Source organism: Acanthochromis polyacanthus, chromosome 7 (assembly GCF_021347895.1).
Source record: "Acanthochromis polyacanthus isolate Apoly-LR-REF ecotype Palm Island chromosome 7, KAUST_Apoly_ChrSc, whole genome shotgun sequence".
NCBI lineage: Eukaryota > Metazoa > Chordata > Actinopteri > Pomacentridae > Acanthochromis > Acanthochromis polyacanthus.
Window position 1 is genome coordinate 28311011 of NC_067119.1, and position 13847 is coordinate 28324857.

Consider the following 13847-nt stretch of genomic DNA (forward strand, 5'->3'; position numbering starts at 1 on the left):
AACTATTTTTTTGTACATCTCTTGGAAGAGAGCTCCTTTACCCGTGTGAGAGGTTACAGTCCTCATCTGTCATAGTCTGTTATATATGACAACGATTGTCTTTATGTTGTCATTTTGATGGAAAAATATGCTACGCATAGCATCTTCAACAAATCCATTATGATGCTAAGCTCTTCACGTATGTTTCATTGTGTGTCACTGCATGTCCTACAGATCTGCTGGTGTCACTGTGATTAATGGGCATCCTGAAAGCGCCTAAACAGCATCCTCTCAGCCATCTCTGTGCTATTCTCAGTGAGTCTGTTGTCAGCCCTCTCCGGCAGCACCTTGTCAAGTCTGATTTCCTCTCCGGTCCGGTCACCGAAGCCAGAGGCCCAGCTGCTTCCGACTTTAGGGCCTGTTATCTACTGAGCCTCTCTATCTTGCCTTTGGGTGCCCTCTGGTCGTCTGTCTGGCCTCAGATTTAGTCAAACCACAGCTAGCTCAGAGATAATTATCAAGCTGAGGCCAGCTGTGTGGCACGCATCCATGGCCCTTTGTTGCTAATTGAATTAGACCCCATGCTGGAAGTGACAGAGAAATGAGCAGTTTCCCCCAGCGAGCCATGTGATTAGCAGACTTGGAGAGGGGAGGTCGACTCAGGATGACATGCTGGTGTATTTGGCTAAATGTCAGTGACTCAATGTCTGCGTAACATTCACCCTGACATGGATGCTTCTGTCAGGTTTCATTTTATGACGTGTGTCAATGGGGGTCAAGTACAGCGGACAATCAGAAATGGACTGCTGCCAGGCTTTCTATGGGAGTTTAAGAGGACCAAATGTCTCTGTTCATCCATTCCGCTTTTTTTTTCTTTTTATTTTTGCCATCTGCTTTACAACTTTTTAGGGTAGTAAGATATACAGCCAGCAGCAGCTTCGGTTTTTAAGAGTGATCATAAAAAAATGTTATAAATAAACCATTTTCACCATAAACATTGTATTTACAGCTTTATGTGTCGAGGACCTTTGTGATTTATTCCTTCAATCGCAAACCCACACCTTCATATAGAAATGATTGTATGCAGGTGTTTTAGTATCCTTTGGTAAAATTTTACATATGCACTTGATTTTTGAGATGAAAAGACATAATTACAGACACTCAAATGTTCAAAATTTGTCTTTCCACAGTCGCTTATTATTTCAGGGACAAAATTTGGCAATAATTGTAACATATGCAAAAAATTTTATCACTTTCCCAAGTCAGAACTTCATAAACCCCCAATATAACAGCATGCAAATGTTCTTTTGCATGCTGTTATATTGGGGGTTTATTTGATATGGACATTTTCATCCATTCTTCCTTGCAGACCACTTCGTTCTAAACTTATATTTTCAATCTACTTGCAGATTTTCAGTGATGTTCAGGGAATAATAATGACCATTAGTAGTAGTTCTATCATAAAGTTAGAAGTATGTTTTAGATCATTTTTCTGATGTAGAAGACATGCTTTTTCAGTTTTCCTGACCAGCCCTGTCTCACAAAAATACATTCCATTACAACTAAGCTACGGTCTCAATTGCAATGTGAGAGAAACATGTCTTCTCCCAGAGTATGTTTGTTTGTTACGTATCACAAATGCATTTCTAATCATTATTGTTTTCACTGTCATTTATTTTTGCAGCGTTTTTCAGCCCACCAGTCATATATTAGGCTTTGCACTCTGTAAGCAGGAAAACCTTCAAACAAGTTGTGAAAGAATAGGTGCATTTTAACCCTAGAAATAACCAACTCATTTTGATGCTTAAGCCTACTAAAACAGTGAATAAAAATGAAAGTAAACATTTAACTAAACTTAAGTCTAATAATATTGGTCTCACATGGGACACAAACTCTTGTCTCCTGGGTAAAAGTCCTGTGTTGGACTAATGCCACCAAGCTTTTATCATTGTTATGTGAATTTTATGGTGCTCTTAAAGTTTCCTCCCATGTCCTACTGTAACCAGACCATTTCTATTTCTTTTAAATGTAATTGAGAATGCAGTTTAGTTTTATGAGAGTGTAATTTTTGAGAGGCAGGGTCGTCTCGACTGACTGTAAGATGTTTAGTGGAATCCATTTTTCCCTCTCTATTTCCATCTCCAGCTTGACAGCTCTCCAGGTGTTCTTTTCATCAAACGTTGCCTCATTTGTCCTCCATGCATACCTGCTGATTCTGGCCAGAGACTCAATTTTTACTTCATCTGTCCACAGCACTTCATTTTTGAATGCCTTTGGCTAATCCAGATGTTGCTTTGCATACTTTGGACACTGACCTTTGTGAGGCGGTCACAGGGAAAGAGTTCGTTATGATGCCACTTCAACGCAATGCTGCAAAGTGGAACAATGCACCTCCACCCTGGCATCAGCTAAACCTTTGTCTAGATTCGCTGCAGTCATATGCAGGTTTTGTTTTGCTTTTCTACTCAGCACATACAGAATTTTATCTGAAAATTGCTCTTCCAGATGCTGTCATGACCTCCACAGTTTCCCTTAAGTTCTATTTCTTTTCGACATTTCAGACAGTATGAGTTTCAAGCTGGATACGTTCCACACTTTTGTAAATAACTGTAACCTCCAGTCCATGCAGTGCAATATTTCCATTAACTCCCCTGCTGAGGCAAAGTCAAAAAAGGACCAAAGTGAAGTGTGCTCTTTGTCCGACAGCAACATTTTATTTCTTCCTTTCACTCATCCTTGTTTTAATCTTGCTGTCACTCAGGTCTTCTTTTGACACTGGACACTTCTGTCACAAACAGGCCGCATTAGCAGCATGTCAGAAGAACTGTTTGTACAGTGTACATTCCTATAACCTCAATATTTAGTTGGCACCTTTATTGTAGGAAGAAATATGAAAACCTCATAAAATTCAGAGCATTCACAGCTGCTATTAAACTCTGCCAACTGGATCAGGCGAGGCGGGAAATAATTGACATCTCTGAAGGAGGAAAAAAAAGCTAATAACAACTTTTTCTGTCTTTTCTGGAGGCCGTTTAACTTTGTGAAGGTGTGTGTTTGATTCCTGTGCCTGGTAGTGTATGTACAGTACAATCAAACCTTTCTGCTGCACACTCACTTTCATTCTTTTGCTCTTCGTCCTTGTTGCATGCCTAAAGTGTGTGATGTTTGCCAGCACAACCTGTGTGCAGCAGAAAAGACTGCCTGTGCTGAAGAAACTAGGCCATTTGGGCTGACAAAGGATTTGTGTGACACTTGGTTACTGTGGAGCGCTCAGAGGTTTGTTTCTGGGCGTTTAGTGCATCTTCTATTTACTTTATTTGTCTGATGAACCTCGTGGCTTTACTGGTCGACACACAGAGATTAGCATCTGTCCTTTTCCACAGCATTTTGGGACAGTTATGTAAGTTCATGTTGTCGTACTACGTCTTCAACGGCTCGCTACTCTAACTGGTACGATGTTATGAAATGTGACACAACTTATTTGGTTGTCATCTTAATTATTTATAAAAAACCTCTGTTGGATGTGAAAATTGGGTTGTTGTGCTCTGCTGTGCAACAAATCTTACAGTCTCTCAGTGTAAAACTGAATAATATGAGAACGATCTGGAAATACTGTCCTGTGTGAATATGAGAGCAGCGGATAAAGCATTGTCTATTATTTATTGTTTTACTGTTTTAGTCCCCTATTCATAATTCAGAATGTTATACATTTCTTTTGTTGTCTTTTTAAGATGTGCCACATATGTATTGCCTCTCTTTAAAGCAATATTTTGCTTTCTCAATATCTAATTTAGCTTTAAAAGTTCCCTTTTTTCCACCTCATGCGTCACAGTATTTTCTACATGTTACATGCATGAGGTCTCCTCTCTAAACAAATGTGGATTTATTCACATGGTGCTTATTCTCTCCTCCTCTCTCCCTCACCACGCTCAAATTACATGATGCCGTTTTGTGGCGGTGTGCCACAGAGACCATGCATGAAATTTATTGGCTCAGAGTCCTGCCATTTGACACGCAAGACGTGGCTAACAGATTTTGTGCCATTTCCCATCTCCTCTGGCTCCCATGTAAAGCTGACCTTTCCTGCCTCCAGGCTATATTTAAACCACGAGCACCAGAGACTTATGGTGCCATGAGAAATTTTATTATCAACGCTCTCCATTTGTCTGACTTAATTCAGGCCTGCCGTAGATCCTGCTGTAGCATGCCGTATATTTACACTCATCCACAGCAAACAAGGGCACCGGTGACAAACCCTACCATCAACACCTTAGCGGGGGTGACACCGTGTGAAACATTCCTATAAACTGCTCTGAGGAGCAGCCAAGATGTTACACTGTTGGTTCTATTTACTGTGCACATCGCTTGTAGTCAAGTGTGAGAGGAGTAAAGAAAAAGGGGGTGACGTTATTCCACCAGGTAGAAGGCTGGCCAAAGAGTCAAACCCAAAAGGACTTGATATTTTTAACAATCTCAGCTGGTAAAATGTCATAGATTTCAACCTCAGACGCATTCATCAGCCCGTACCGTTTGTCGTCATTAGAGCAGACAGCAGGTTGAATGAGCTCACGAACACATGAGCACATCCGCACGCTCTTTTTCAAACTCCTGCCCAGCCATCTGCTTAGCCATTCTGTAACACTTTCTTCTTTTGTGCACACTGGTAGGCCTGAGATGGGAGTTCAGAGGGTGCTCCAGGTGGATCTGAAAATGGAAAGCTTCCCAGAGCCGACGGGCAGCCGCTGGATGGCCTGGCAGGTGGAGTACTCGGCCAGCCGTGCTGCCTCACAAGAGGTGGAGACGGAGATCCGCCTGGCACAGGAGGACCTGGCAGGCATCGTGCCCCTGGCTATGGTGAGTGATGCCTCTTCCAGCTCCGTGCAGCACCCAAATAGATGGCTGCACACTCATTACTCTGAATGTGAAGTAGTGCATCCTGGTAATGTGTAAATTCACACTTTGTACCAGCATTTGCATATGTTTTTACAACATCAATGAAAATACATTGCTTTGGAAAGTAAGTATGACTAGTAACAGCCTGGAGGAGAAAGATGAATGAATTCATGATCTGATCACGTTTTGCACAGATTTCATAGATTAGAAACAAACATTAATAAACATTAGAATAACAAGTAGTATATTTTCATTTGCAGCAAAGGGAAGGGAAAAATTATTTAAGTGGCAAAGAAATGCAATTGAAAATAGTGTGTTTATGTCAATAAAAGGATGACATGCTAATGATAATGCCTCACGGACACATCGCATTTATTCAGGTAGCTAGTGTTATTTTATGTGATGAGATTTCTTTTTTCCTCTTCGCTTCATGTCAAAAGGAAATATTGTGCCGTTCTGTCACTACATAACTCTGACAGCTGCAGTCACTGTACTTCTTATCCACCCATCCATGACGTGTACTCAGTTTATCCCGTAGAGGGTCACGGGGGACTGAAGTCTATCCCAGCCGACATTAGAGGAGTGGCTGTGTAAACCCTGGACAGGTCGCAAGTTCACCGCAGGGCAAACACAATGAGACAGACAATTGTGTGGGCTCATACCTACAGCTTACTTGAAATCACCAGTTAACCTGCCGTGTGTCTTTGAACTGTGAGAGAAAGCCCAAGAGAAAAGTCCCACATTTACAAGGAAAACATGCAAAGCAAAGGCCTCAGCTGACCAGCAGGTTCCCTCCCAGAACCTTAATGCTGTGAGATGATAGTGCTGACCTCTGTACCACCACGGCACTATTCTATAGCTCCATTTTGGCTTATTATTTTACATACAAAACATGCATTTACAAAATTGAATGTCTCCATACTCAAACAAATGTAAAATGAATAAAACATAGGAATCAAAAGCATACAAGGAAAATGTCTGGTGCTGTCTGTGGGCTTTATGCTAAATAGCTTTGGGAAGCAAGAGTTTAACTCACCTGGCAAAATAAATAAAAGCAAGATAAAACAAAGAACAAACAGAAAATCAGTACATAAAATGGTAAAATCGTCCTCCACTTTGACTGTAGAACCACAACAGTGTGAACATGCCAGTGCATCATGTATTTTATATAATGATACTGAAATAGGGGACATTCTGCATACTGAGGGATTCTACTTCTAATACTTTAAGTATATTCTGCTGCTAATATCTAATTAGTAAGTTGTCTCTTCGGTTAAGGACAGGTGGTTTACTTGCATCAGCCTGCCTTCAGATTGTAGTAACTATTTTTGTTCAAGGAAATTATACATCTGAATAAGTCTTCTACTATTGATGCTCAGATAGAGAAAGCAGAGGTGATAATGTTGGTTATCCCACAAAGTGTTGTCAGGAGGATTGTAAGAGGAGAACATCAGTACACTGTTAATTATTCCAGGTTAACAAAATTATGAAAAGAAACAACTATATCTTAATGTAGCATATATTAAAAACACAGATCAAATTTCCAGCATGTCTCTTTGCTCATACTACAAGAAGAGACTCTGGGGAGTTTTAACAGTCTAACAATGCATGCTCAGAAGCCTGCTAATCTGCCAGTTTAAAATCTTATAAATAAACTTAACTTCATTTAAATGAACTCTCAGTTCACTCAGGTCATTATTTTAGGTCAAAATACCACAAGTTAGCGCTCCCTGAACAGAAAAATTGACATTCTAAATTGCATTAATTAGCAATTAGCAAAACTTACATGGGTTGCAATCAATAAGGTCCATGACTGCTTCTCAATAAAAGCAAAAACTTGACCTGACTTAAATGTGGCAGCTGTCCAGGTCTTGCAGTCTTCTTGTGTGCTGATACACTGGAAGTCATGTTCTGACCACTTGCAGGTACACATTTTGCCACAGACCTGAAACTTTCTCAGGAAGCAAATATCAAATTCTGTGTCAAACTGTCCAACCTTTTTGTTTAGAATCATCACTGGTGACAACAATTGGGTCTAGAGCTATGACACCAGAACCCAGACAGCAGTCTTTAGTAGAGGAGCTCACAAATTCATGCTCCAGGGTCAGATTGCCAACACTGAGTTCTACTGTGACATCTGAGGGAAAAGTTTCAACACAAATGACTGAAACTGTGGTGCATGCCAGTATGCCAATACACACTTCTCATAGCGCATTTAAAATGGCAACGCTTTTTGGCCATATCAGCACAACTGTGTCTCCTCACCCAACCTACTCACCAGTTTAGGTTCCCTGCAACTCCTTCCTCCTCCTTAAAATGAAATTCAAGTGTAAGGGTCACCATTTTGACATAGTAGTGGAGATCCAGACTTGTGCAAATGTTGCTTGGCACACATGCAGAACAGGACCTTCCAGTGAATATTCCAGATGTGGCAGGAGCACTGGGAGCAGTGTATTGCTGCACAAAAAACTAGTTCAAATAGGGACAGCTGTCAAATCAGGTATGTTTTTTTCTATTTATTATCACAGTCCCAGAACTTGCGGATTTCACCATGTACAGTAAATCAACTCGGGAAGCTGAGTAGATTTGACTAAGCTGTGTATTACATTTTACAGCGTAGCTCCCAGCAGGCCTCACATGGAGTCTGGAGGCTGGCTCTGGCCTGAGGGTAAGCCTGGAGCGGTGTGTCTCCCTCAGTGAGTCACAGGTAGACTGTTGTGTAGATTAACCCCTATAGAAGTTCACATAGGAAGGCTTTAATGCATCTTTGTAGCGCTGTTCATCGACCCAGAGAGCACCGGGTTCTGATTTAGATCAAGAGCGCTCAGGTAAATAAATGGGTGACATCAAGTGTGTCGACTAAGTAGAAAGACACAGAGTCACTTCAGCACTGATTACTTAAACAAAGACTGCATTCATTTCTATTTTTGTGCTTCTGATCTGCATGATACAGACCTGACTGTTGTGCCATTGTTATTCTCGAAGTATTGCCCGTGGCTGTGTAGATGATAGATGCCTGTGGGTGGCTGTTCCTGGATTCAGAGCAACGCGAGGCATCCTCATCCACAAACCCATCCTCAGGATAATTGAAGCTATGTGTTCATTGCTCCAGTATTGTGCTCGTTCCTTCCCTCACATCCTTTTCATGTCACTGATGTATCAACAGCCTGCTTTCCTTGCTCTAGGAATATATAGTTTGCTCCCGCACCTTCCTCTGAAAAATACTGCAAAGATGATTTGCATGATTATCTGGAAAAGGCTCTGCTTGCATAAAAAAAGAGATTCACCCAAAAAAATTGACTCTTGCCTGCTCGATGAAAAACACACATTAAATAAAGTCTTTATTTGACTAATTTGACTGCATTTAGCTGTTGTGGGAGGCTGTATGAGTGGCAATATTTCTTTTATTGTTTTTTGTCAAATGAATTCTGTGAATGGGCTCACACTCCGCCAAACTCTAACATGCAGTCATCAATCAATCCTACAAGTGTCTGCTTTCTCACCCTGATTATTCTGCTCATTTTACATAGAAGGGAGGTTTTTATTGCTCGCTATAAATCACATAACTTTTTGTCTCGGCGGCAAAAATCCATCTCAATTAACCTAATATTACAATTATTTGCCAAACTTGGCTAAACCATTTAGGGGCAGAATAATTTTGGACAGAAGCCTCATAGGAGATAAAGATGAATAGTGCATCATGTGTACTAAAACAGATGTGTGTGTGTGTGTGTCTGTCCTCAATGAATGTTCTCCTCTACATGTACCAAAAGGCTGGATTTTCCCTTTTCCTTATCTTGATTTGCTATTCTGTTCAGAGAGCCTGCCAGTGAGGCAGTGAAGCAGCTGTTATCATGTCGGGGAGTGTGTCGATTCAGTGCGTTGAAAGGCATCGGTTTCACTGATCGGCATATATATGTTTGGCTCGAACATGACAAACTTTTTCATCACCAGATGTTTTTTTGAAACGAGGCTGATTGGGACACTTTCATTTCACTTTATCTTGCTTTACCATGAGGCTGCACACTCTTCTCTTTGCTGCTTCTTTTTCTTCCAAATGCGTCTCACGTGCAGACAGCTTCCGAAGGTGCACAGCATCTCCAGGCTCCCCGTGGCGCACTACTTAACACACAACACAAATACTTATACATGGAGACACATTCAGAACTCATTAACTCTGTCTGTCTTCCTCTGTCCCCTTTTCTCTACCATCTCTTTCCCTACCTCTTACACACACACATGCGCGCACACGCATGAGGCTTTTGCAATCTGCATGCACCAATATGAGGGAAGCACACAAGCGAGAAAGAGGAAGGCTGAATTAGATTACTTGGGATCACTGTGGCATGAAAAGGCCCACAGATAAGTTCCTCTCCCTCCTCCCTGCTACACTCCTCGCTGATAGAAAAAAGGAAGTAAGGTAATGTAAGAGCAGTGCTGTCAACCCCCCCTCTACGCACACACATGCAGACACCATCAGCACCTTCCTTCCACAAGAGAAAACAAAGTCCAATTCCAGAAGAAAGCAGGTCTCTGCTCACGGATCTGAAGTCACCATAACAAGCGCAGCTGAGATTGGAGGATGTGGCAGACTTATCTATGAAATGTGGGGTGGAATGCATAGTAATCTCATGCCCAGGAATGATGAAGTTCTTTGATTGTAGGATATATGAACTGTGAGATCAGGAAAAGGACGTTTCTTCAAACACAAAATAAATTATGAATGACGATAAGGGAGTAGTCATATTTTTGGAATCCAGGAAGACTGCAAATGTTACACGAGGAGTGTTCAGATTTATTAACTCCAACATGTCCTCCCACCTAAGTACAGATTCTGCTTTATGTTTTTTTGCAATTTTGGTTACAAACAGTTGGTTTAAAACATCCATGAGTTTCCTTTTAGAGGCTGTGTAGCAGAAGAAAGAGTGGACTAACTTGAATGCGTTTCTCCACTGTTCACAGGTTCAGATTTGGACACAAAGAACTGCATCGTTATATGGAGTCCTCGTACACAGTGTCACCAGTTTAAGCTACACTGAATCCTTTCTTTAAAAATGGAAGTTTTCATACTCTTTTTTGTGTTTATTCCATCCATGAGGCAAACGTGCAGTGTTTCTTTTAGGCTTCTTACAGCAACTGTACTGTATTTAGCCTGTGAGGAAGAAACTAGAATCACTGCTGCTTGTTAAGTGTTCTCTCTGAGCGTAGAGTAGTGACTACTGTCAACTGAGATGAGTTTTTATCCAGCTTCTCCCCCTCTTCCTATTATGTCCCTGGTACAAGTTGTCACAGAGGTGAAGTTTAAATTCTCTGACAATTTCCAAGTCTGAGGCGTATTCAGCATCTGATCTGTAGTCCGTCGATGTTTCCCTTTTGGCAAGCTTTAAACGTTGCTGATGCATCCAGCAGAAAGAGCAACACTGACGTTCCACCAGAGTTCTCACCACCATTTCCCGTTGATGCCTGAATGCAAGTCCAATATTCAATTGCGTGTTTGCCTCCTTGTTTCATCTCTCTAGAGCTTTGAAAGAAATAACATCTTGCTGCCTTTGTCATTAGCTACAGGACTGTAACTCCAACACCTAAAAGCTGTTTTAATGTAGTCTCTTTGCTGTCATTGTTGTTATTATATTTTTTTTGTTGCAATATGTGGAACATTTTTGTGATCAGCGATGTTGACAGTATATCAAGGTTACAGATGAAAGAGAGGAAGAAAGAAGTGCGTAGAAAGGGGAGAAACATTGAAAGGAAAAGGGTGGTGTTTTTAGAGATAGTGCAAAGGGAGAAACAGGCAGGGTAATTCTCCAATCTTTTTAATCAAGTTAAGAGGGGAGACTTCACAGAGCATGCTGAAGGCATCTGTTGACACAACAGCTTCTCTAGAAAGTCTTTTCATCTGTAATTAGCACTAATTAGTCTAATAAGCCCGACTGAATTTTTTCATAATGTAAAAGCTGCTGTGATTGTATTCTGACCAGAAATAATCTCATAAACTGCATGAAGATCCATAACTGACCATGTCTCTAAAGGTTGTAATGTAATAAAGCTAATGACTATTAGTAATGGGAAGCTTATTTTGAGTTTGATCACATTTATGGCCTATTACTTCAATGCTCCTCAGACCCATTCCCGGCCCATTTATGGCATATTCTAAATTATTTTGCCCTTACTGAAATTGATTATTATAAAAAGGTCTTTTTATTGCATTACCCCAGCCGAGTGATAGGCTCTGCCACGGGTGACACTTCTGGGAAAGCAGCGACATCGTTTTGAAAGATGAGCTCTCTCTTTTTTCCCTTCTCTTTGAAGAGGGCTCCTCCTGTGTGTTGTCACAGACCCACCTGCATGGGGAGGGCTCAGAGCGTCGCTCGCCACTTTGTCACCAATTTCAAACTGTGAAGCAGGAGTTCTGCAAATGCAGCAATTATTTCAAACGCAGAAAATGAAATAAGCACTCAAAAGTTTTAGTCGGTTTAGAGCAAGGAAATGCCTCAGAACTCTTTCTGTCGGCTGTAGTATCACTTGCCTTTCTTACCTTGTCTCTCCTTCACCTGTTTTTTAATGTTTTCTTCTTTTTCTCTGCCTCTTTCCTCTGTATTTTTTTCTGCTCGTCCCAGACAAAAATCCATTAATATATTAACAATATAGATTAATTGCCTCCCTTGTCACCCTCCGCCTCCTTGTGTTGGCGTCCTTCATTTCACTTAAAGTGTGAAAGAGCTGGGTTTTTTTTATTTTTTGGGTCATCTTGAGATGAATTTTAGGGGCAGTAATTGGATGCCTGAGCAGATTCCCCTGCACAGTAGGAGGCTGGTCCATTATCTTTTACCATCGTGAAGTAATATGCTCCTGTCCAGGCTGCCCTCATCATCATTACCCATGCTGTGGATGCCTGGTGATGGAGAGGGAGCAGGAGGACAGGGCATACATCATATCTGGAATCATCAGTCTTCCTGTTCCAGCCGAGACACCAAACTGTGCTCACTCACATGAGCATTCGCTGGCATAGAGATGAGGAGAAATGAAAGCAGCCGTTTGTATTCACGTACTGCTCCAATGTATTGTTAAACAATACATCATCACCCCGGCCTTCTCTGGCCACTTCTGCTCTCACATGATAAAGTCATCTATCAACATCTCCCAATGAATGTTTTATTTTACTGCTTTCGATTCCATTCCCTCTGTCGCAATGCACATCTTTTCTCCCAGGCAAGTGAAATCTGGAGAACCATTTATCAAACACATAGTTAGACATAAAGACATAAGCACTTACATGGCAACTAATCCTGCAGAAATGCATTATGGGTGCAGGTAATTCCATGCAAGCTGTTTACAGAAGATCATGTACTTTACACCTTGGATAGACTGTCGGATTTTGGTCATCTAATAAGTTTAGCCACTTTGTTTCACCACTGCGGAACCTCTGCTGCCTGCCCCTGCTGTTTTATTTGGAACAGGATAAAGCAGTAGGTTTTTTTTTTTTTTCACATGGCATGAGTCATGCAGTTTACACTAAGGGCTGATGGATAGACCTCAAGCAAGTAATCCATTAGCATCTGCTACAACTTAGAGGCTGATGATGAAGTGGCAGCGCTAATTGAGGCTGCTGACATATGCACATGTGGCATATTACATGTGATGCTAATTAGGACGATGGATCGTGACAAATGCTCTAATGCAGACCACAATCTGACTTCTTTTGACTGCATGGCTTAGCATTTTTTATTTTCTTTAACTCTTTTGTCCTTGTGGAAAGTAGAGGATACTTAGAAGGACGCACACTCATTTTCCCTTTGATAGCATATACAGTAAGAAGTGAAGCAATGAGTGGGTGATCTGTTTGATGGCACTGCACTTGGAGCTACTTTCAAAAAGAACAGACACACTGAGGTTTAGTGGCAAATTCAATGTCACTCAGCAAGTCTATGTACTCTGAAATCCTTTTCTAATTGAACGACTATAAGTGAGTGGGATGGGTTTGTTACCTTTTAAAACTTGCTCATTCCAGTGACGTTTGAAAATTATCAGTCACCGCTGAAAGCTAACCTTTCCACGCTGCTTTTGAAAGATACTCCAGAAGTGAGGTCAAATTTCTTGTTTACGCTGCCGTTTATATGAAGATGACCTGCATAATTCGTGCATAAAACACTGCATTTATGTAAAGGTTTATCATGCCCACAGAAAATGACTTAGACTTGTGTTCTGTGGAGCCACATATATTCTAGTGTGCCTAATGAAATGCTGTGAACCTTCATCCTTGCCTCTCAGTTTTCCTTCTTCTGTTGCTTATGTCATGAAAAGATTATACAGCGTAGCACAAAATGCAGTGATGAAGTGAAGGGTAGGATCCAGACTGACAGATCAATCTCTGAGTGACATATGCCCATATCTCACATCTCCCAATAATTGCTAACATCCCACTTCACATTCTGGCCCAGCTCTGCTCAGTCTGACTTTAATCCTTAACCACTGAGGTTTGGGAGGAATGTGTGTATTTTTTCAGCAGTAATGAACTCTACAATGGAGCTGACCTTTGTGCCTGCTGAGAGAGGTCTGTGTCCAGAGGGCAGCTAAGCCAAGCTAAGCCAAGCTAAGCTGGCAGTATGGATCTCGATCAGAGATGGGTGAAGAAATCAGACAGAGATCAGGAGGTCATCCCCCTACAGGCGCGGTTGGCTGTTGGTGAAGAACTCTTCATCGATCGCCCGTGTGTGATAGATATTGGGCTGAAATTGAGCAGACTGGCGCAGGCAGGGTTGTTTCCCTGCCTTCTGGCCTCCGGGCTCGGCTCAATGGGCAAACAGCGGGGCACACACAAGGCATTGCTATACCAGAGCCAGCATCAGTCAAAGCGCCCACCAGCTCCCTCCCCTGAGCCCCTGCAGCGCTCTCACTCATCTCTAGGTGAGCAGAGAGCTGGCTGTATCCCTGGTGCCTGACCTTGATTCTTCCACAGCTGAGTCTGAGTGTTGTTG

The 13847-nt window shown here is 41.7% G+C and overlaps 1 protein-coding gene across 1 annotated transcript in view; it reads left to right on the plus strand.

Moving 5' to 3' along the window:
* The window catches only part of si:dkeyp-14d3.1 (transmembrane protein 132C), a 157056-nt gene that overhangs the window by 113109 nt on the left and 30100 nt on the right, over nt 1-13847 (plus strand). The window contains exon 4 of the mRNA XM_022193150.2: nt 4647-4833. Within this exon, the coding sequence (XP_022048842.2) occupies nt 4647-4833 (187 nt within the window). The remainder of the gene's footprint in view (nt 1-4646; nt 4834-13847) is intronic.